Source organism: Vidua chalybeata, chromosome 21 (assembly GCF_026979565.1).
Source record: "Vidua chalybeata isolate OUT-0048 chromosome 21, bVidCha1 merged haplotype, whole genome shotgun sequence".
Taxonomy (NCBI): Eukaryota; Metazoa; Chordata; class Aves; order Passeriformes; family Viduidae; genus Vidua; species Vidua chalybeata.
The window spans coordinates 2,236,750-2,258,243 of record NC_071550.1 but is presented as its reverse complement, the minus strand read 5'-3'; the positions used below and the strand labels follow the sequence as shown (position 1 = coordinate 2,258,243).

Below are 21,494 nucleotides of genomic sequence, written 5' to 3'. Positions count from 1 at the left end.
TCCCTGTCACTGCTTCCTTACAAAGTCGAAAACTGAAGGTATTTAAAAGGGACACGGGCTCCCTCCCTTGCTCCCGATCCCAGTTAATTACATCAGGGCACTGAGGCTCAGCCAATATCTCCTTTCCGTGGGGACAGGCAGCGCTGTGCTGGCACCAGGGCCGAGAGCTGGCACAAAGCACGGCATGGCTCTCGGTGGCCAGAGCCAGCCCAGGGATCAGCCACGGGCTGTGGGGACAGGGAGGCAGCGCCCGAGCGCGCGGCCGGACGCGGGCGGCACTCACCTGCGCTCGGATGTCGTGGGGCTGCAGCAGTGGGGGAGGAAGGGAAAAAAACCACAGGTCAGTCCAGCAAAGGGGCAGGCCCTGCTGTGCCCACCCTTGCTCCCCAAGGTGCCCAGTGGCGTGGCAGAGCCGTGCCAAGAACACCCAGCACTGCCCTGAGGAGAGAGGGGCACTGGCCCTGACCCAGCTGGGGATCCAGGACGCCACCACCCAGCGCAGCCGCTCTGAGGAAGTGAATGCAAAAATTCCTCTTCCCCTGTTCTCCCCTCCCCACTGCTGCTGCAACCAGGTCTGAGGTGAGCCAGGGACCCTCCTGGATCCCAGCTTGGCTGGCACCACCAGCACCCCCTTCCCAGCCCGTGCCCTACCTCGGAGGTGGCGAACATGTGCGACTCCGTCCTGTAAATCCCGATGGGGATCTCGGCGCTGGAGGAGCAGAGCTTCTGGAAGAGGCGGCCGTACGTCCGGATCCACAGGTCATCCTCAGTGATCTTCATCTGAGGAACACGGCACAAACATGGACCCCCACGTGCACCTTGGGCTGCTGCCGAGCTTCACCCCAGCTCATCCACAACCATCCCAAAAGTGAGCTGGACTCCACAAGAAAATCAGGGGCAATTTCTGACCTCAGCCCTCAAAACGGGGAGTTTGGTCCTTGGCAGCTTTTGGTAGCACTGAGGCTCCCCAAAATGGAAGGGAACAATGACCTGGCAAATGCTGCTCCCGCCCCAGTTCTGCAGAAGAGGGGAACCCCAACCCCCTGCATAGGGTGACAGATGCCACCAGATCCAGGCCAACGTGGCCTGATGGTTTCACCCCAAGGGGACCTGGCACGTACCGCACAGAGGTACCCGGAGCCCGGCGTGGTGTCGAGGCCCAGCAGCAGCCGAGTGATGGTGATCATGTAATCCTTCACGAACGACTGGGGAGACATTTGGGCAGGAAACCAGGCAAAGGTTTGCTCAGCTGCTCCCTGGGGGATGCCACGGGGAGGCCACAGCTGCAGGGCTGCGTCTCACCTGGTAGAGCAGCGTGTCCAGCATGCTGATGCTGAACACCCTCCCGGCCGCGAAGGGCAGCCGGAACATGAAGGCCAGGTTGGAGCCGTTCTCTCGCTCTCTCTGCAAGAAGAAGGGGAAGTTTGAGCTCGGATCGCACAGAAACTTAGAGGACTCATGGCAATGGGAGGGCACAGGTGTAATGTTTCTGGTGGGTGTGGCAGGAGGAAACCAGGGCAGCATCTTTGCTGTACAAAAAGATGGTATTTTTTCTCCACGGAAATCTGTGAGACATGGTTGGGTTTCCTGGACGTGGGAAAAGCACAGGACTTCGAGGAGCTCAAATGCACTCAGTCACTGTCAGTGTTGACTTCCCAGGCCCTCGTGCAGGGAATGACCTCTTACCTTTTCTAGCTTGGAAAGGGCCAGAGAGTAACTGTCCTTTGCTCTGAACTGCATGAACCTCATGTTGGAGGGGTGGGTCAGCTCCGTGATAATGCTGAGGCTGGGGAAGAGCCTGCAATGGAAAGAGATCTGTTGTCCTGCAGCTGTCTCAGAGGATTTAAAACCTGGGGAAGGCCACAGTCATCCCTGTCCCGTCTGAGGTCAGAAATAGCTGGTTCCATGCTGCTTCCTACAGCAAACCCAGTGCCAGACGTGTCCCACTGTCACAGCCACCAGCCCAGGCACTGGCACCCTTCCTGGTCTTGTCCCCAGCGGTGGTCACCCCTCACCTGAACATGGTCTGGACGTTGACAATCGTCTTGGCATCTGCCATGTAGTCCTCCTCAGCACTCATGGTGCTCTCCTTGTCCACCACCACCAAGTTGTCGGCGTAGATGATGCCACACTGCAGCAAACTGTCCAGGCTGGGCAGTTCCCAAAGAGAAGAGCGCAGGGTCAGCCCTTGGAAACGACACAGGGAAGCAGCACAGGGGTTCCACGGCGAGCCCAGGCTGCTCCCGACCTGCTCTTCACCTGCTCCCATCTCCCAAGGAGGGGTTGACAACTCGAGAAGCCCAAGGTGGGCTCAGCTCTACGCTACCAACCCTGGGGCTTCTCACGGGGCGACCGAACAGTCTGGGCCGGGGCAAATGCAACAATTCAGGCACGACAGCCACACGTGGAAACACCTACTTGTCAATGGTGCCCTCCATGTAGTAAACCATGGGGAAACAGCAGATGGCCTCCAGAAAGTGGTGCTCAGGCCTGGGGGGAGAGCCACAGAGAGCGAGGTGGTTCAGCACGTCCATGCAGCAAAGACGGACACACAAACTCCCAGGGCCAACCAGCCCAGGGACCCGGCGGTGGCACCGCTGCTCCCTCACGCTCCCACCCCGCAGCACGAAATGCCCAGGGCAACGCAGGGAGGGTTCTGTGGGAGGGAGAACACCCGTGGAAAAGTACTTGCTTGTTGTCCAGCAGCAGCACGATGGGGTTGAGCTCCTTGCGGGAGCGGTAGTACGCCCGCAGCGGGACGATGAAGTTGTAGAGGCCGTTCCCGGCTGTCTCTGCGGAAACGATGATCAGTTTGTTCTTGAAGCCGTAGGCTTTGGCGTCCTCAAAGCTGTTGTGCTTGCAGCCCTGTGCGTGGGACAGCGCTGGGACTCAGTGGACACGTCCTGGGGGGTCAGGCCCAGGCAGCCCCCACAGCCCCTCCACACCTTGTCCAGCCTCAGGCAGCAGAACGGGGCTTTCTCGGGCAGAAGGTGGCACAGGGTCGGGGAGCTCCCGATGTAGGGCGAGTTTGGGGGGTAGCCCTTCACGTACCTGCAGCAGAGAGAAATCTGCGTGAGGACACGGGGAGAGCTTTCCATTTATCCAACGCTCAGATTCAACAGCAACACTGGCAAATGCCCTGAAAAACTCTCCTGCAGCAGCTGGGAATTCCCTGAGTGTACACATTTAGGAGTACTTTTTGCTATGCAAAAAAGGGCCATGAGGTTGTAAAGAGGGACAGAGCGCTCGTGGAAAAGCCAGGAGGGGCTGAGCCTGAGCATCCCCGGGCACCACTGAGCGCCTGTCACGTGCCATGGTCCCAGCGCCTCTGAAACTGGAACAAACTGGGTGCAGCCACGATGAACCAGAGGCAGCTGAATCAAACTGCGCCCAGCTGGAATGAGCCAGACAAAGAAGGTGTCCATCAACGGAGAGCCACTCACTCCACCACCGCCGACCCCTCCTCGTCCGACTGCGTCATCTCGTCCTCGGACTGGTCGCTGAGGAGGTCGCAGGGCAGCAGGGACGAGGTGTCAGCCAGCTCCAGCACGGGGGCGATGCTGGGCCGGCGCGTGCCCGAGCCGTTCTCGGCCGGCAGCGCCAGCTTGCTGCTGTTGGCAGGGCGGCACTCGGTGTTCTGCAGGTCCATGGCCACTGTACCTGGACACAGGGGGAGGCAGCACAGCAAACACGCTCTAAGCGGGGGGAAATGTCACGAAAGCCTCCTGTCCCCAAGCCCTGCTCTGCTGTAAAATGTAGGTGAGCCCAGTGGGAAGAAATGATGATGTTTAACTCTAGTTTAGAAGGCTGAATGATTTCTTTATTATAACTATGCTATAATACATTAACATACTATATAAAGGAAGATACTAAAACTACATACTTACTTTCTCTATTATATCTAACTACTAACTCATGACTCTGTTCTCAAGAGTGCAGCCACAGGTGGGTTGGATTGGCCACCAGGCTCAAACAATCCTCACCAGAATCCAATCCCGCAATCACCCCAGGTAAACAATTCTCCAAACACATCCCACATGGGAAAAACAAGGAGCAGAAATAGAAATTGTTTTCTCTTTCTTCCCTCTGTGCTCCTCTATGAAAAAATCCTGAGAGAGAGAGAAATGTGCTGCCACACTGCTCAGGGCTGAGACAGCCCAGCTGATGCCCAACCATTTCTGGGCAAAGCCCCTCCTGTGTGCAGCACCTCGCCAGGGCTCAGCTGTCCCTGGGGTCTGTCCCTCTCCCCATTCCCCTCACAGCTCCCTGGCCAGCTGAACCACTCACCCACCTGCTGCTCCCTGAACTGCCAAACTGTGCTCTGCAGGAGTTTTTGTCGTGCTGATGCATCTCTGAGATGACAACCCTGCAGCCCAGCCCCTGCCCACAGCTCCTTGGGGGCTCTGGGAGACACCAGCCAGGTTAGGAACCACATCTGCCCTTCTCATGGATGCACTTTTGCCCCAGGGAGGGGCAGGCAGGCAGCAATGCCCTCATCCACCTCCCACACCCCTCCTGAGCAGCTCCGGGTTTTAGAATCTCAGAACCCTTAAGGATAGAAAAGTCCCCTAAGATTGAATGCAACCATTCCCCCGGCACTCTCAACCACCACTAAATCATGTTCCCAAATGCCACATCTACATGTCATTTAAATCCCTCCAGGCATGATGACTCCACCACTGCCCTGGGCAGCCTGTGCCAACGCTTCACAGCCTTTTCTGTGAAGGAATTTTTCCTAATATCCAACAGGGGACAAGAGACACTTCCTCATCCTGTCCCCCAGCAGCTTCCAAAAACCAAATACATTGAAGGAGCGTCCCAAGAAGCAGAGCCCAGGCGTTGGCCTTGCCCAAGACCACTGCCCTGCTGGCACTCACGTCATTCCTGTCCCTCTCATCACCTCTGCCAAAGGTCCCTCTGTGTAGGAGCTGTGTGACGAGAACTGTGACAAACACGGCACAGCAAAGCACTCTGAGGCTTGCTGGGGGATAATCTATGCAAATTGCTGCTCAGGAGTACAAACACATAAATTATTTGCTTGAAATATAATGTGCTCGTGTGGCTCAGCTCCTCCAAAACTTGCTCTCCCCAGATACAAGAGGGAAGTAATGACTCATGGTATTTTTCACTTGCACAAATGCACCACTGGCTGCAGAGAGAACCACGCTCTTCCTCGGCTTGGGAATCATAAACGTGATTTAGGATGTGCCCCACGGCTTTTCTTCTTCCAGCCTTGGAAATAATTGGGGGCTAAATCCAGGCTTGGGGCATTTATTCAAATACCCTTAATGATAATAGATATTACGAGGTTTAATAATGACATTTGAGCTTGCTGAGAGCACCCAGGGTGCAAGGAAACATGCATTTTACTGGTGAGATGGCTGGGAGAGAGCATGGAAAGGGCTTTTCGGGGAGGGGGGGCAGCGTGGCAAAACACAAAATAAACCCAAATGTGGGGGAGGAAACGAACCCAGAGGTGGGGGAGGTGATGGAGTGGGGTGTGCTGCCCCCCGAGCCCCCCGACTCACCCATGCTGGCGATGATGCTGTGCACGGGCAGCCGGGAGGGGCCGTCGTAGCTGCCCCTGCCCGCAAAGCCCTTCTTCTTCTGCTTCTCCTCCTGCTTGAAGATGAAGGCAGAGTTCTCCTCCTTGGTGATGTTGATGTAGAAGCAGGTGTCCGAGGCTGCCATGATGTGCCGCGGCCCGGGGTTCAGCAGGATGCTTTTGTTCTCCTCCCTGCGGATGCCGATCAGGCAGACGCCGTACCTGCGCCGGGAGCAGGGGGTGAGCATTCCCAGCTGGAGAAAAACCCCTCCGGGGCTTTGTGCCCCAGCCCCGGCCCCAGGCACGCAGAGCAGCGGATCCCCCTGCCCGTCAGCCCCCTGCCCTCACTTCTTGTGCGCGTGGAAGGCGGCGTAGGTGAAGCTCTTCCCCTCGTACTCCATGAAGAATTTGCTGTCGCCCATGCGGATGTGATAGACCTCGTTGCCCGAGCAGCGCCCGTACATCCGCTGCCACTGCTCCGGAGACTCCTGGCCCTCCCTGCAACGCAGCAGCAGCGTCAGGAGGGACCCACCGGGGCTGGGGTGGGGCCCCCGGGGCTGGGATGGGAGCCCTGGAGCTGTGATGGGAGCCCCAGGGATGGGATGGGACCCCCAGGGATGAGATGGGAGCCCTGGAGTTGGGATGGGACCCCTGGAGTTGGGATGGGACCCCCAGGGATGGGATGGGAGCCCCAGGGATGGGATGGGACCCCCAGGGATGAGATGGGAGCTCTGGAGCTGGAATGGAACCCCTGGAGCTGGGATGGGTCCCCCAGGGATGAGATGGGACCCCTGGAGCTGTGATGAGAACCCCTGGAGCTGGGATGGGACCCCCAGGGATGGGATGGGACCCCCAGGGATGAGATGGGAGCCCTGGAGCTGGAATGGAACCCCTGGAGCTGGGATGGGTCCCCCAGGGATGAGATGGGACCCCTGGAGCTGTGATGAGAACCCCTGGAGCTGGGATGGGACCCCCAGGGATGGGATGGAACCCCCAGGAATGGGATGGGACCCTCTGGAGTTGGGATGGGGCCCCCAGGGATGAGATGGGACCCCCAGGGCTGGGATGGGACCCCTGGAGCTGGAATGGAACCCCTGGAGCTGGGATGGGACCCCTGGAGCTGTGATAGGACCCCCAGGGATGGGATGGGACCCCTGGAGCTGTGATAGACCCCTGGAGCTGAGATGGGACCCCTGGAGCTGGCATGGGACCCCTGGAGCTGGGATGGGACCCCTGGAGCTGGGATGGGACCCCCAGGGATGAGATGGGACCCCTGGAGCTGGCACAGATCCCAGAACTCCAGCCAGATCCCGGGACAGAGCACCACTAATCTCTGGAGCTGCCCCGGAGCCTGACAGCAGGGAGGTGACAGTGACACATGGCCACGAGCTGTCGGTGCTCGCCGAGGATGAGCTCGTTTTCATTTTGGGGTTTAAGTGCCTTTTTATTTAACGAGGGCTCCTGCAGAGTGCAGGGGGAGGGTGCAGAGCCTGTGCTGGCAAACAGCTCCGAGCATGGGGCGAGAGGCATCTGGCAAGGATGTTTCATGACTGTTTTGATGGCACTTTACCCAAAATTCAGACATTTCTGACTGGCCAAGGAGTGCGGGGCACACACCACTGCTCTCCTTTGCTGGCAGAGCTCCTTCCAGCCATGCTGGATATAAACCCACCAAAAAACCCTGCAGGGTCTGGGGCTGCTTGTGCTGTGAATTCACCTTCCGTGCCAATACAAAGATATTTTTATCTCCAGTCTCTGGAAAGCTGGCATTGCCCAGCCCACCTGCACTGGTGTGGTCCCCTGACAAAATGAGCTTTTGCTCTTGACCTGGATGGGGGCCCCAGACCCCACTGTGCTCCCCAGCCCCATCCCAGACCCCACCCTCTCTCCCCTGAGCTCAGAGGCCTCAGTTGTGCCATCCCTCCAGGCTCAGGCAGGGGCAGGGGAGGGCAGGGACAGCAAGGGACAGCAAGGGACAGCAAGGGACAGCAAGGGACAGCACTCACTGGCCACGGGAGGTGTGCACCAGCAGCGTGATGAGGGTGGAGGTGGCAGGGCAGACACAGTTCAGTGCCAGCATGGCATACTTGCACTCCTCCTCACACACAACGTGATCTGAAAGGCAGAGGGGACCATCACAGAGGGGAGGGGGACAGATGGGTTCCCTGGCTGGCAGGGCCTGGGAATGTGGTCGTTTTGGGGTGGTGTTGGGCACTGGGTGTTTCCTCCTCCTGCCAGTCCAGGAGGGCTCTCAGCTGCCCAAGAGCTGCTGGGCAGCTGCTCCAACTCACCGGCAAACTTGACATGAAATTTATTTTCTGGCTTTAAGATCTGAACGTAGAGAGGACAGTTTGGAGCAAAGTCTTTGACAGCCCAGGCCCTCAGGATGGTTTGGTGGTCCTGGAGAGGGACAAGAGCAACGAGAGCTGCTTGGTTGACGGTTTCTTTTCCCCAAGGTTTCTACACCTGGGATGAACTGCGAAGCACCCAGCCCCCCTGGAGATGTACAGCAAGGGCTCCTCCTGCCCCTGGTGCTCCCTGAGACCCAGCACTGATGGGAAACCAGCAGAAGAAAGGTGAGCCCACAGGGGTTCAGCAAGCAGCATGCTGCTGCACGTCTCTGTGCCATCCCCAAGGTTCTCCACGGCACTCAGCCCCTTCCCAGCACCCTCCTTTGCTGGGCACAGGTGGCATCAACACCACCCCAGTCCCTTCTGCCTGAAAAATGCCCCATCCCCACCCCGGACGGGACTCACCGCCGCTGTTCTGTCCACCTCGTTTCTGCTGCTGAGAATGAAGCAAGCCTCTCCATTGTCCATCCTGCCAAGAGAGAGCAGCGACCCCTGAACTGCAGGGCCCCACAAGGCTGGGCACTGCCCACCCCAGCCAGGCCACTGCCAGCTCCCCCCCCAGACCCAGCAAAGGCACACGGGGACACGGCTGGGGTGGCACTCCTCGCCAGGGACGTGCAGCGTGTCCCTCTGCTCACTTGGCTCTCATGAGGTCCTGGTCCTTGAGCGCGGAGCCCTGGAGGTAGATCACCCTCTGGGACCACAGGGGGATCTGCAGCACGCGCCGCACCTGGATGTCCATCTCCGTTGGGCAAAGGATCACCACGTAGTAATCCTGCAAGAGAGACGCCGCCGTGGCCGGGGGTCCCGCAGGCCAGCGAGGCTGCGACTGGGCCAGCGACCCGGCCGCGTGCGAGCACAGCCCGGGGCTCACCTGCAGGCGTGGGTGGGCGTAGAACTCGTTGAGGAAGTCCATGAGGAGGTCGATCTTGAGGGAGCTGACGCACAGGACCACGTGCTTCTCGGTCTGCGCGCGGTGCCGGCTGTAATTCCCCCCCGACTTCTGCCGCTCCATCCACAGGTAGACGAGCTCCTCGAACTGCAGAGGGCACGGAGCTGATGTCCCCACCGGCAGGGCTGCCCTGGGGCGGGCTGGGAGTCCCTCCCCACCCTCAGCTGTGCAGGTCTCACCTGGAGGGGCAGCACCACCAGGGCCACGCAGATCATGATCACCACGAGGAGCTGGGAAGGCCAAATCTTTGGTGTCACATCTCCGTAGCCCACGGTGGAAAAGGTGACGATGCAGAAATAGAAGGACTTGAAGAGGGAGAGCTTCTCACCTGCTCTTTCTAGGTGCTGGATGCCACAGGTCCTGGAAGGGAAAAGCCCCGTCGCAGCAGGGGCTGGCCCTGCAGCAGAACCCCACACACCTGCAGCTCAAAGCCATCCTGCTGGACACAAGTGTCACCCACATCCTGGCTGGGTCCCAGGACACTTCCAAGTGTCCCCCAAGCCTCCCTGGGCCTAAGCTGTACCCCTTCCATCCCCAAACTCATCCGGCAGCAGGGCTGGGAGCACCACTGAGCTCTGAAATAGCATTAGTCATCCACATCAGAGCATCATCTTTATTGCCAAAAACTCATGAGCCTAAAAAGCCTCATTTCCTCTCCATTCAGCAACTTAATAGTTTAATATGCCTCAAACCCAGACCAAGGGAGCCAGAGGAGAATTCAAAGCCTAATTCAGAGCTAAATAGCCAGTGATGAGCTCTGCTCCCCTGCCCAAAGGAACACCCTTGATGCTGGCAATGGCAGGGAAAGGGCCCAGTTAATTAGCAGGAGCCTCAGTGGCCAATTACACAAATGAGCTCGGGAGCTGTGATGTGTGGGAGAGGAAGAGCTTGGCTGGAGCCTGGGAGTGCGATGGGTTCTGGGGAATGAACATCCCTGGTGAATGAGCCACCCCTCACCTGTCCCTGGGGGAAGCTGCTGTCCCTGCCCTCCTGTCCACATCCCCCAGCTGCCTCTGACAGCACCCTCACCAAAAACTTCCTGTTAAAACCCCGGAATAAGGCAGGATCACTAGTTTGACTTAGAAACCCTGTCACAGAGCTCAGTGTGCTGGGGGATGGAGCAAAGCAGGGGAAGGTGGGAGCCCTGCTAGAGCCCAGCTCTGCCAGCTGCCCCAGATGGGCACAGCTGGATTCCCGGGGTGGGCACAGCTGGATTCCCAAGGTGGGCACAGCTGGATTCCCAGGGTGGGAACAGCTGGATTCCCAGGATCAGGAAGGGGGTTTAGAGGAATGGAGAACACCACTCACCCCGTGAAAACGAGACACAGGAGGGTGCAGATCAGGATGAGCACCTGGTTGAACATGGCTGACTGAGTCCTTTGGATGGCTCGGTGCAGGTCGTTCTGGGGAGACAGGGGAGGGCTCCCACCAGCTCACAGGGCCTGGGGGAAAATCCCCTCCAGGCACCAGCTGCTGCCTTCCCCAGTGAAGGGCGAGCCTGGATTTAGCCCTTGCATTCCCAAGAGCAGGTCTGGGACCTGCTGCCAGGAGAGACAGCTCTGCTGGGAACAGGGGAATGGCTGGAACGCCTCACCCCTGACCACCCCGTCACTGTGGCTCAGACACTGAGGGATTCCTGGTCACAGCCTGGCATTCCCTGGCACAGCTGCACACACCAAGCTCCAAATCTTGCCCCACAGCTGAGGGCAGCCAAGGGTCCCTCCCCAGCCCTGCTGCCCTCCACACCCCCGAGGAGCTGGACCAAAGGGATCACTCACAATCATGTTCTCCAGGGCATACTTGGCCAGCCAGCAGTTCAGAAACACAGGAATGAACAAATTCCGCAAAGGAGGCCAGAATATCTACAAAGGCAAGGGTTGTTCACAGAGAAATCCATGCTCCTTTGAAAAATAGAGCTAGAAGCAGCCAATCCTCCCTGTCTGGAAGGATACAAATCCAAGCTGAGCAGAAGCTGCCACCAAACGCTGCCCTGCTTCCCTGGCTGCAGCAGAGCAGCTGGAAAGGGAGGATGGGTTTTGGGATAACACTCTAGAGAAAGTCATTATATTGTCAAATACTGAAGGGGAAATTTCCTGCCAGCCTTAAAAACCACTTGGCCAGAAACCCATTTGTCTTTAACTCAGCACCAAAACACAGCACTGACTACACTTAGAGCTGCTTTCAAATGTCACCGGGACGCACTCACCGTGATGATGAACGGCACCGTGTTGATCATCTCCAGGACGAAGGAAATGCGAAAAATCTGTTCCCAGATGTTCCCCTGAGGAATTAAAAGCAAAGAATAAATAAATAACCTTACAAGCTTGCCAGAGGAGAATGAAAATGATCCCACTCTGCCACAGACCCTGCTGGATGCTGGAAATGCGGTGCAGGAGAGGTGCAGCGGTGGTGGCAGACGCTCTGGGAGCAGGAAGCATTCCCAAACTCCTCAGTCCTCTCCACAGCCACTACATCCCTCCATCTGTCACTGCTGCCACCCAGAGCTGGGGGACAACAACACTTCATGCAAGGATGGCGAGTGACAGTGACAGTGACAGTGACAGATCGCTGGCACTCAGAGCAGGGAGTGATGCAGGGTCTGAGTCTCTGCTGCCAACCCTCCCCCGGCCCCTGAGAAGGTGCCATTTGTCAAGGTCACTTTTTCTGGCCATTTTAGGTGGCTTTGGTCCAAAGGAGTCAGCTTGTGCCTCTCCTTGTCTGGCTTGGAGCGGCGCCACTGCCTCCGGAGGAGCGGGGCACGAGCAGGAGTCACCCTGCCGAGCTCAGGAAATCTGGGACGTGTCAGCCTGACACCAAAAACAGTGAGCCTGCACTAAACGGGTCTGAATTTCTGAGAGAGCACAACAAGAAGAGATTCTGCTCTGCTCAACGCTTATCCAGCAGCCCGAGGGGGAATGAGAACGGAAAACATCCAGAGACATCGGCCAGACAAAAATCCTCCCGGGATGCTGCGGGCTCCAGGCAGCTCCGAGGCGGAGAAATCAATTCCTGCTGAGGGCAGAGGCAGGCCCGGCCTCTCACCTTGTAGCTGAGATAGGTGAGCAGCATGGTCTCCAGGAAGCTGATGAGGGCGATGCTGACCTGCAGGGACACACAGGGGAGGCTCCGAGGGCTCTCTCCAGGTGTTGGCAGCTCGCCGAGCCTCCCCCCTGCCCCGGGGAGCCCCTGGGGGTGTCACAGGTGGGGCAGAGCTCCCAGCCCAGCTCCTGCACGCCCAGCAAGGGCTGCTCACCTGCACGGCCCACAGAGGGGTTTTTCTGTCCACCCAAAAGATGTGTGACCTGCAAAGAAAACCCAGAGGGGACCTGAGCTGTGGCCTGGCTGTCAGGGTTTTCACCCCGCAAAATGCAAACCCGAGGCCATCCCCGATTCAGGAGCTGCTGCTCCCTCCTGCACAGTTTGCTCGAGCAGCCCCGGCACTGGAAATCAGCCATTGCCAGGGGTGCAGCCACTGGCACTTGCCAATGGATTTGGTTCTGGGATGCTGCTCCACATCCCTCGAGCAGCCCCATGAGCAAGGAACGGCCCCAGGCAGCTGCCAGCAGCAGCCACCTCCATCCCCTTGCTCCCACATCCTGGCAGAGCTGCCCCAGAGCACTGCAGCAGCCCCCACTCACCAGTTGATGTTCGTGGACTGGTTGAAGGCTGTGTAATTCTGCTTTTCGCATTCCCAGCTGGGAGAGAAAGAGCAGGGAAAAGCAGTCAGTGGGGGAGCAGGGATGCTGGGATTGACTCCCTGGGATCACTGGAGGGCATTTCCACGGATCCAGACACGCTGATTCCTGCTTTGCACAGGAAAAGTCTCACCCAGGCAGCCTTGAACATCTCGTTACTGGAGGACAAAACCCCTCGGGTGCTCCAGCCCCTACCAGAGATGCTGTGGAACGCTGACTCTCCCTGGCACAGTGCAGAGCACAGGGCTGCAGGGAGCTGGGAATTACCAGGTTACAACTAGCAAAAATTGCTGAGCTGCAGCTTCTGGGACAAGGCTGGCTGGGCCCCCAGCACCCTGAGCTCTCCCTGCCCTGCTGTGAGGGATGTGCTCCTGCTGGCCAGCCTTGCTGCTGCCACGCTCCCTCAGGAGCGTGGAATTCCCTGAGCTGCAGCTGTGCTGAGCCTCTCGTGTCCTGCTTCATTCTCACAGGTCTGAAAGCATTTTCAGAACGTGCAGATGCACTTGGTAGTCTGCAGCCTTTACAAGGAGAAAATCAAATTGCCAATTATCCAAGCTCTTGGGGGAAAAAAAAAAAAAAAACAACCACGTTGTACATGAGCTAAACGAAGCAAGGACACATTAAAAATAGGCTTATACTGAAACCCAGCACAAAGCTGATGTGTGGAATCATCCATCACCTCAAGGATCCACAGAGCACACCGTATTTCCCTCTCAAATGCTTTAATGGGATTTAGTGTTAATGTCTTCAAGGGTGTCAGCCTTCAGAAAATATTTGCATGGTGATGCCCTGGAGTGGCTGAGCTCTCGCCTGCGTCTGAAGGCCACGCTGAGCCCCTGACAGAGTCAGACAGAATTTGGAAACGAACATGACCTGAATTTTTCCACCACGCTCTGCTCAGGGCCAGTAGACACCCCCACACCAACCACGGGGGTTTGAGCAGGGGCCTCCAGCCTGGCAAGTTTTGTTAAAGCACCAATCCAAACAGCCGGGGGGAGGGAAAAAACCCATCCTCACAGCTGCCACATCCCCACTGAGCCCTGCCTGGGCAGCCTGGGGGCTCGGGGGCACTCACCAGCCGATGCCCTCCTCGGGGTTGTCCAGCAGGACGCGGACGATGTACAGGAGGCACGTGAGCAGCTTCAGGGAGAAGTTGAAGAGCCGGATCCTCAGGCCTGTGGGGGAGGGCAGCAGGGATGGGGCAGCATTCCCACAGACCCCAAACACGCCGGGTGCCCTGTGCATGCTGGGCAGACCCACAGCACAGCCCCAGAGCACGGGAGCCCTCTGATCCCCCGGGGGGGCTGCAGGAGCCCCAGGCCAGCAGCACTGCCCAGGCTGTGCCCAGCTCCACGCGTCCTGCCCAGCGTCACAGGCACAGCAGACACCACAGGAATAAACTGCTGACCCCAATAGATGTGAGAGACAAATGAGGAGCTGCTGGAGTGTATCCCCCTCATCAGCAAGTACCCATTTAAAAGCACCAGAGCAGCACTGACCACATCACAAGCACCTTGCAGGAGCAGGGATGGTGAGGAAAAGCTGCTGCTTTATCCACTCTGCCTACCCAGCCAGTTCATGGGGTTATTACTCAGATTACGAGTGAGAAATTCATCCCATTTTCATTAAAAACTTCCCCGTGGGCACCCTGTTGTGCTGCACTCCAGCTTTTTAGCGAGTCAACGGGATGCAGGCAGGAAAGGAAAAGGCAAATTTATAAATTAACGAGCGGGCCCCCTCCAGAGAGCTAATGACATCTCGGAGGAAGAAAATAAAAACACCATTAGTCAAGTGGAGACTGATCCCGATGGCTGGAGCAGGAGAGGGTAACTCACAGCCTGCCCTGGCTGTCCCCACAGCCTCAGGGAGGCACGGCCAGCTTCGTGATGGGGACATTGGCTCCCCGACACCCACCCTGCTCCCAGCCAGCTTGTCGCAGCTGTTTGCCACGCTGTGGCTGTCCCCAGCGAGCAGAGGTGGCAGGAGGCATCCTCTCCTCCCCGTGCAAAGCATCCCCCGAACCAAGGAACACCCAGAAAAGGGGCCGGGAGGCGGCGGCGGCCTCGGGCTGGGGACACGCGGGGACAAGGCCACCAGCAGATGGCAATGGCTTCTCATCCCTCAGGCCGGAGCGCGGCTCTCCCGGCCCGGGCAGGGCTGGGCTCCGCACATTCCGCGCCCGGAGCACTCACTCGATCGCTGGTTTTTGATGAAGAAGAGCTTCAGCCGCTCCTTGAAGGTGTTTTCATTCACGTAGAACTCCACCTGCACCCTGCGGGGAAAGTGCCCGGCGGGGCCGTCAGTGGGGTGGCAGGGCAGGGGTCCCCTGTCCCCCCATCCCAGCTGGGTGGCCCCGCTGACACCCCACAGTGACCCAGGCTCGGCCCCGGGCTCCCGGCTGTCCCCGCAGTCCCAAACCAGCAGCCGGGAGCCCCAGGGACCACCAAAGCAGCCGATGTGACCCCCGGGGCCAGCTCTGCTGGGGAGCCGGGGCTTGGCTTTCGTTCACACACAACCAGCTGACAGCAGAGCCGCAAACTTCTCCCTTCACACACACTTCACAGGGCCCAAAACCTGCCGGAGAGCAGCGCCCTGGAGCAGCCTCTCCCCGGTCATCTGCTCCAGCAGAGCAGGAGCTGGCGAGGACAATGTCCCCAGTGTCCCCACTGTGTCCTGGCTCTGTCCGTGCCCTGCCTCTGCCTGGGGAGGAGAAACACTCTGCATGGGAGCTGTTAAAAAACAATTCCGCTCTAAAAGGAGAAAATTTCCCTTTGTTGCTAAGATACCACTCTTGGTCATTCCAGAAAAACCCAGGAGCTGACAACCAACTCCAAACATCGCCTGGCATCCAGGGCCACTGCTGGTGGCTCGTGGCGTGGCACGGGGACGGTGCCAGGGCAGAGCGTCACAGCACCCGGCAGGGAGGAGCAGCCGGTGGATCTGGAAATGTCCATTTCTGCCTTCCTTGGCTGCTCCTGCCTCCCCACCGGCCCCACCCGCAGCCCCTGCCGGAGGAAACCTCCTGCAGGGTCTGGGACCCTGGATGGATCCTGGTGGATCCCAGCTCAGCTCATCGCCTCCCGTGGCACTTTTAAAATCGCCCGCAGCCCTTTGCAAAGTCGTTATCCATCCCCCTGAACGCGAGCGGCTCCTCCCGCCCCGGCTTTACACCGAGCAGACAAACTCTGCTCCCCGCTGCCCGGCCCTCAGAGCAGTTCAGTGCCGTGAGTTAGCCATTGTTCCCCACTCGCTGCTTGCAGCAAGTCCTAAGGAAGTGCCCCTGCCATTGCTCCTTCTCGAACTGCTTTCTAACCCTCACCAGCGAGGCTGTTCCCCAGCCCAGGCACAGATCAAGGGCAGCGAATTCCCGGTGACAGTCGCTGCCATCCCGCAGGTGCCAGATCCTGATTTTTTGGGGCGCAGCCTCTCCTCGCTCTGACACGGAGGGGTGAATATTTACCGAGCATTCATGCCCAGCTGATCAGGCAGCAAATTGGGAAGGGGTTTTACAAGATCTTCATCCCGCGCTCCACCCCAGCCGGCCGAAGGGGTGGGGAGGTGGCCAGAGGGGCTCGGCACCACACCTGGTGCAGGGGTGGACAACCCCAGACCCCACTGCAGGGAGAGAGCAGGAGAATTTACAAGCCCTGTCTCACCAGCACGGTGCTTGAGGGGCAAAGAGCATTAATGCAGAGCCTCAGAGCCCAGCCTTTACACATGCTAAAATTAATCGTTTCCAGAGCCAGACTCGGCAAATCATTTTTCCGTGCCAGGGCATAAATCAGCTGTCACAACTACTCACAACGCTGCACACAAGATAATTGCTCCTTCTCCTTATTAAAAATGCCCAGGAAGTGCTGGGAACTGGCTTTCAGCTCCGACAGCAGCGCTGAGCACCCCATTCATCAGAGTCCCCGGGGACTGAGCGCCTTGAGGAGCCGGAGACTTCAGGGAGCACGATTCCTCTGCCAGACATTTGTCTCGTATCAAAGCAACAAACAGCTAAATAAATCTCTGCCATCAGACAGATGGTTCACTGATCTGTGGAGCTGTGGCCCACCTCGAGACAATGGCTGTAATTGCTGATGGATAAAAGGACTAAATGATTAGATCTAAGTCTTTATGATAAAGTGGCCCACGTGTTCATCCACCCTGATGGCAGCAGGAAGAAGGAACGCTGGGAAAACAATAAAGCAACAAAAAGCCGTGTCTTGACTGGGGGGAACAGAGTGTTCAACACTGCAAAGAGATGAAGAAATAAAAGAATGTGGAGGGAACACGTTCCTGTGCAGACAACCTGCCGAGGCTGAGCCCCAGATCTTTGTGGGGGTCCCACTCTGCAGGTGAATCCAACACCCCCCAGCTGAACGAGGGGCGGCTCTTCCCAGGCAGCAGCACCATCCCAAAGTATCAAAGCTCCTACTCCATTTCCAGCTGAGGGAAGGAGATGATATCATGTAAAACGTACCCTTTAATTTCACTGTCAGGAAGTTAACTGGGAATAAGAATCAAGCAAAACTCTGACTGCGTTGTTACCACCCCAAAAACACACCGTGACAGCTCTGCCTTCGCAGCAGCTCAGCCAGGATGGGGTGCTCAAAGTGTCCCCTCCCTGCTGCCATGGCTGGGCACCCTTCCCACCTGGAGCACCCTCCCCACCTGGAGCATCCTTCCCACCTGGAGCATTGTCCCCACAGCCCATCCCAGGCCACTCCAAGGGTCCCCAGCTCCACAGCTCCCCCACCTCACCCCCGCTGAACCCCCCCAGGCCATGCAAACAATGATCCTGGTACGAGTTTAGTTACAGCCCCTCTGCTTGGAAGTGTAATTACTGCTATTATGCACTTCATAATGCCTGAGCGACTTCGTTTTCTTCGCTCGGTTATTTATTGTACTTTATTAATCTAAGATTAGAGGCAATTTGTTGCAAGATGATGAGTTCCCAAAAAAAGACACAATAGTTTGTTCAGAAAAGTGCAGGATGAAAGGTCAGGATGAGCACATCACAGCCCACCAGCATTAAAATAGACGCTGAGGGGCACAGCCCCTGCTCCATCCTTTCCATTTCCCCAGAGAGCTGGGACAGTTCTCTTAAAAAGGAGATTATGTGAACCCATGCAGGGATTTCTTGTCCCAGGAAGTGTCTCAAGGAATTTCTCCCATCATGTAGCAGGATGGAAATAAGACTCTTCTGAAATTTTTTTTTTTTTTTTTTTTTGGCGGGGGGGGGGGGGGGGAAGTACCCAACAAACCAGCAAAACCTCAGAAATCTCTGCAATCTGGTGGGTGCCAGCACCCACCTCTGCAAGGCAGCCAAAGTGAGACCCCACTTCACTCCTCCACTCCAGCTCAGCTCAGCTGACGGCTCTGCACCCTCCATGCAAACCCACACGGATCAAACACACAAAAAACGTGGCTGCAGCCACGCTGGAATTACAGAAATGTGCTGCTGGCCCAGCTGGGCTCCCTGGGGACGGGCTGTGGGCACCAGACACAGCTCAGAGGGAGGTGAGGAGCAGGGCTGGCAGTGCAGGTCTGCAGCATTTCCTCTCCCAGCAGCCCGAGGAGGCTGTGCAGGATGCTCTGAAGGCACCGTGCCATGGCCAGGCTGCCTCCAGCCCTCGCTCAGCACCGGGAGCAGCCGGTGCCAGCTGGAGCCCGAGCAGAGCCAAAATCCTCCCCAGATAAACCACAAAACCTGCCAGGCTGGGGCTCAGGCACCTGCTGATGAAATACCCGGGCAGCTCCAGCCTTCCTGATTCCCATTTGGGATGTTTTTCCTTTTCCCCCCCACCGTTTTCGTGATGGTAACGGGTGTTTGGGCACAGAAGCTTCAGCGGGTGAGCCGTGTGCCCTGCGTTTGCCATCCTCCATCCCCCCGGGGTGAGCAGAGGACGGCGGCAGCTCCAGCCCTGCCCAGCCGAGCTCCCAGGGCAGGTTTTGGGGAATGGGAATGGGAATGGCAGTGCAGCTGAGCTCCCAGAGCAGGTTTTGGGGACGGGAATGGGAATGGCAGTGCAGCTGAGCTCCCAGAGCAGGTTTTGGGGAATGGGAATGGGAATGGCAGTGCAGCTGAGCTCCCAGAGCAGGTTTTGGGGAACGGGAATGGGAATGGCAGTGCAGCTGAGCTCCCAGGGCAGGTTTTGGGGAATGGGAATGGGAATGGCAGTGCAGCTGAGCTCCCAGAGCAGGTTTTGGGGAATGGGAATGGGAATGGCAGTGCAGCTGAGCTCCCAGAGCAGGTTTTGGGGAATGGGAATGGGAATGGCAGTGCAGCTGAGCTCCCAGAGCAGGTTTTGGGGAATGGGAATGGGAATGGCAGTGCAGCTGAGCTCCCAGAGCAGGTTTTGGGGAATGGGAATGGGAATGGCTGCGCAGCTGAGCTCCCAGAGCAGGTTTTGGGGACGGGAATGGGAATGGCAGTGCAGCTGAGCTCCCAGAGCAGGTTTTGGGGACGGGAATGGGAATGGCAGTGCAGCTGTGTGCGCACAGACAGCCTGGGCGCCTGCCGAGGGCAGACACAGGCAGCGAGCTGCCCCCGCTCGACACGCGGTAATTGAACAATTACTCAAAGCAGGAGGGCTGTGCTTTCGGCAGGGCTGAACGGCTCCAAACATCGGCTCCAGGGGCTTCTCCTGCCTCACCGGGCTGGGGATGCCCGGGTTCACCCTCCTGGCAGGGGTGATGCCCTGCCCAGGGCTCTGCAGCCGGGAGCTTCCCCCGGGAGCGTCTGGGATCCTCAGGGCACCACCGAGCACCCGCGGAGCTCTCGCACTGCGGCAGCTCCTCGGGTGAATCTGGGGCACGTTTTTAAGCAAGAAAGCAAAAAACAGCCAGGGAGGGACGGGGAGCTGGGGCTGGCTGTGCCTGCTTTGGGGGCAGAGCCCCCCTGGCAACGCTGCGGATCCACGGAGGGAAGGGGAGAGGGGAGATCTCTCTCGGGGGGGGTTTCAGGTGCTGAGGGAGGTACAGGAGAGCACTGGGGACACCACTGGGGACACCACTGGGGACACCACTGGCAGGGCCAGCGTGGTCCAAAAGGCCAAGTACTGGAAACAGGGCAGATGTGCCCACTTTTAGTGAATTTTCTCATCCCACGTCTCTTAGTAGGTCCAACACTGGAGCTGCTCTCCCTCTCATCCCAGAATCCCAGATGATCCTCACGGATCACAGCAGCAGCCAGCCCCGAGGAGCTCAGCACGTCCCACACCAGCCTGGGACAGGCACTGTCACATCCACCACGGCACTGCCACCGTGCCACCATCACAGCCACCGTGGCACTGTCACAGCCACCACAGCAGTGTCACAGCCAGCACAGCAGTGTCACAGCCACTGTGCCACCATCACAGCCACCATGGCACTGTCACAGGCACTGTGGCACTGTCACAGCCACCGTGGCACTGTCACAGCCACCGTGGCACTGTCACAGCCAGCAGAGCAGTGTCACAGCCACCGTGGCACTGTCACAGCCACCGTGGCACCGTCACAGCCACCGTGGCACTGTCACAGCCACCGTGGCACTGTCACAGCCACCGTGGCACTGTCACAGCCACCACAGCAGTGTCACAGCCAGCACAGCACTGTCACAGCCACCGTGCCACCATCACAGCCACCACAGCAGTGTCACAGCCAGCACAGCAGTGTCACAGCCAGCACAGCAGTGTCACAGCCAGCACAGCAGTGTCACAGCCACTGTGCCACCATCACAGCCACCATGGCACTGTCACAGCCACCATGGCACTGTCACAGCCAGCACAGCAGTGTCACAGCCACTGTGTCACCATCACAGCCACCGTGCCACCATCACAGCCACCGTGGCACTGTCACAGCCACCGTGGCACTGTCACAGCCACCGTGGCACCGTCACAGCCACCGTGGCACCGTCACAGCCACCGTGGCACCATCACAGCCACCGTGGCACCGTCACAGCCACCGTGGCACTGTCACAGCCACCGTGGCACTGTCACAGCCAGCACAGCAGTGTCACAGCCACCGTGTCACCATCACAGCCACCGTGGCACTGCCACAACCCTGACAGGAAAGGCAGCTGCCCCTCCTGGCCCCTGCAGCACCAGGAATGATTTCCCTGGCACAGCACATGCCGAGGCTCATCACAGACCACGGCCAGCAGAATCCAGTCCCACATCAATCAACACTGCCCAGGGAGCCAGGATGCTGTGGCACATCTTGCCCCTCAAGCCCAAGGACTCATTCCTTCAAGGTTTCATGCATTTACCATGGGAATCAACCAGAAAAAACCCTCCTGTTTTATTACAGAGTGTGATTTTCTTTTGCCCAAAGAAAGAATTGATATTGCCAACCACTCTGCAGCAAATTAAACCCAGCTGGGTGCAGGTAATGTCATCCTGGCTCCAGCAGTAATGCTGCAGTTGTATTTTTGGGGATGAAAAGCAAATTCCAAACAGCCACTACAGAAAAAAACCCTGCCCAAGAGCAGGTTTGGCCTCCAGAGCCATTTATCTCTCACCATGCCCTGAACCCATCCTGGTGTGCCAGTGGGACAAGGGCTGGCACAGACTGCAGGAAGGGCTTCGTGGGCCTGAAGAGATGTAGCAGAAATCCCCTGCTTGACTTTTAGTTCTTTTATATATATATATATATATATATATTAATTATTATTATTATTATTATTATTATTAGGGAGGACATTGCAATGGAAATGGGATTTTTATCGATCCCTCACTCCCTGAAGGCAGCTGTAATCCCTCTCCAACTGTGTTCAGCAGCTGCAGAGCTCATTTCCAGGCACCAAACCAAACACTGGAGGAAACAGGGACACGCTCAGGGCTTCAAGTTGCAGATAATAAAACACTTTGAGCTGCAGGGACCTTAAAGTTCATCCTGTTCCAAACCCTGCCGTGGGCAGGGACACCTTCCACTATCCCAGGGTGCTCCAAGCCCTGTCCAACCTGGCCTTGGACACTTCCAGG

The 21,494-nt window shown here is 57.9% G+C and overlaps 1 protein-coding gene across 4 annotated transcripts in view; it reads right to left on the bottom strand.

The window, feature by feature from the left end:
- Positions 1-21,494, bottom strand: part of KCNT1 (potassium sodium-activated channel subfamily T member 1) — a 79,842-nt gene that overhangs the window by 8,994 nt on the left and 49,354 nt on the right. For all 4 annotated transcript variants that reach the window (XM_053962211.1, XM_053962212.1, XM_053962213.1 and 1 more), the window contains exons 3-28: positions 14,736-14,815; positions 13,619-13,718; positions 12,487-12,543; positions 12,102-12,150; positions 11,891-11,950; positions 11,055-11,129; positions 10,627-10,710; positions 10,157-10,251; positions 9,028-9,208; positions 8,771-8,935; positions 8,535-8,671; positions 8,302-8,365; positions 7,837-7,945; positions 7,552-7,660; positions 5,894-6,043; positions 5,529-5,767; positions 3,444-3,660; positions 2,946-3,051; positions 2,693-2,865; positions 2,419-2,490; positions 2,016-2,150; positions 1,687-1,798; positions 1,303-1,404; positions 1,122-1,205; positions 652-780; positions 284-304 (exon numbers count right to left, since the gene is read on the bottom strand). In XM_053962211.1, the coding sequence (XP_053818186.1) occupies positions 284-304; positions 652-780; positions 1,122-1,205; positions 1,303-1,404; positions 1,687-1,798; positions 2,016-2,150; positions 2,419-2,490; positions 2,693-2,865; positions 2,946-3,051; positions 3,444-3,660; positions 5,529-5,767; positions 5,894-6,043; positions 7,552-7,660; positions 7,837-7,945; positions 8,302-8,365; positions 8,535-8,671; positions 8,771-8,935; positions 9,028-9,208; positions 10,157-10,251; positions 10,627-10,710; positions 11,055-11,129; positions 11,891-11,950; positions 12,102-12,150; positions 12,487-12,543; positions 13,619-13,718; positions 14,736-14,815 (2,905 nt within the window). The remainder of the gene's footprint in view (positions 1-283; positions 305-651; positions 781-1,121; positions 1,206-1,302; positions 1,405-1,686; positions 1,799-2,015; positions 2,151-2,418; positions 2,491-2,692; positions 2,866-2,945; positions 3,052-3,443; positions 3,661-5,528; positions 5,768-5,893; positions 6,044-7,551; positions 7,661-7,836; positions 7,946-8,301; positions 8,366-8,534; positions 8,672-8,770; positions 8,936-9,027; positions 9,209-10,156; positions 10,252-10,626; positions 10,711-11,054; positions 11,130-11,890; positions 11,951-12,101; positions 12,151-12,486; positions 12,544-13,618; positions 13,719-14,735; positions 14,816-21,494) is intronic.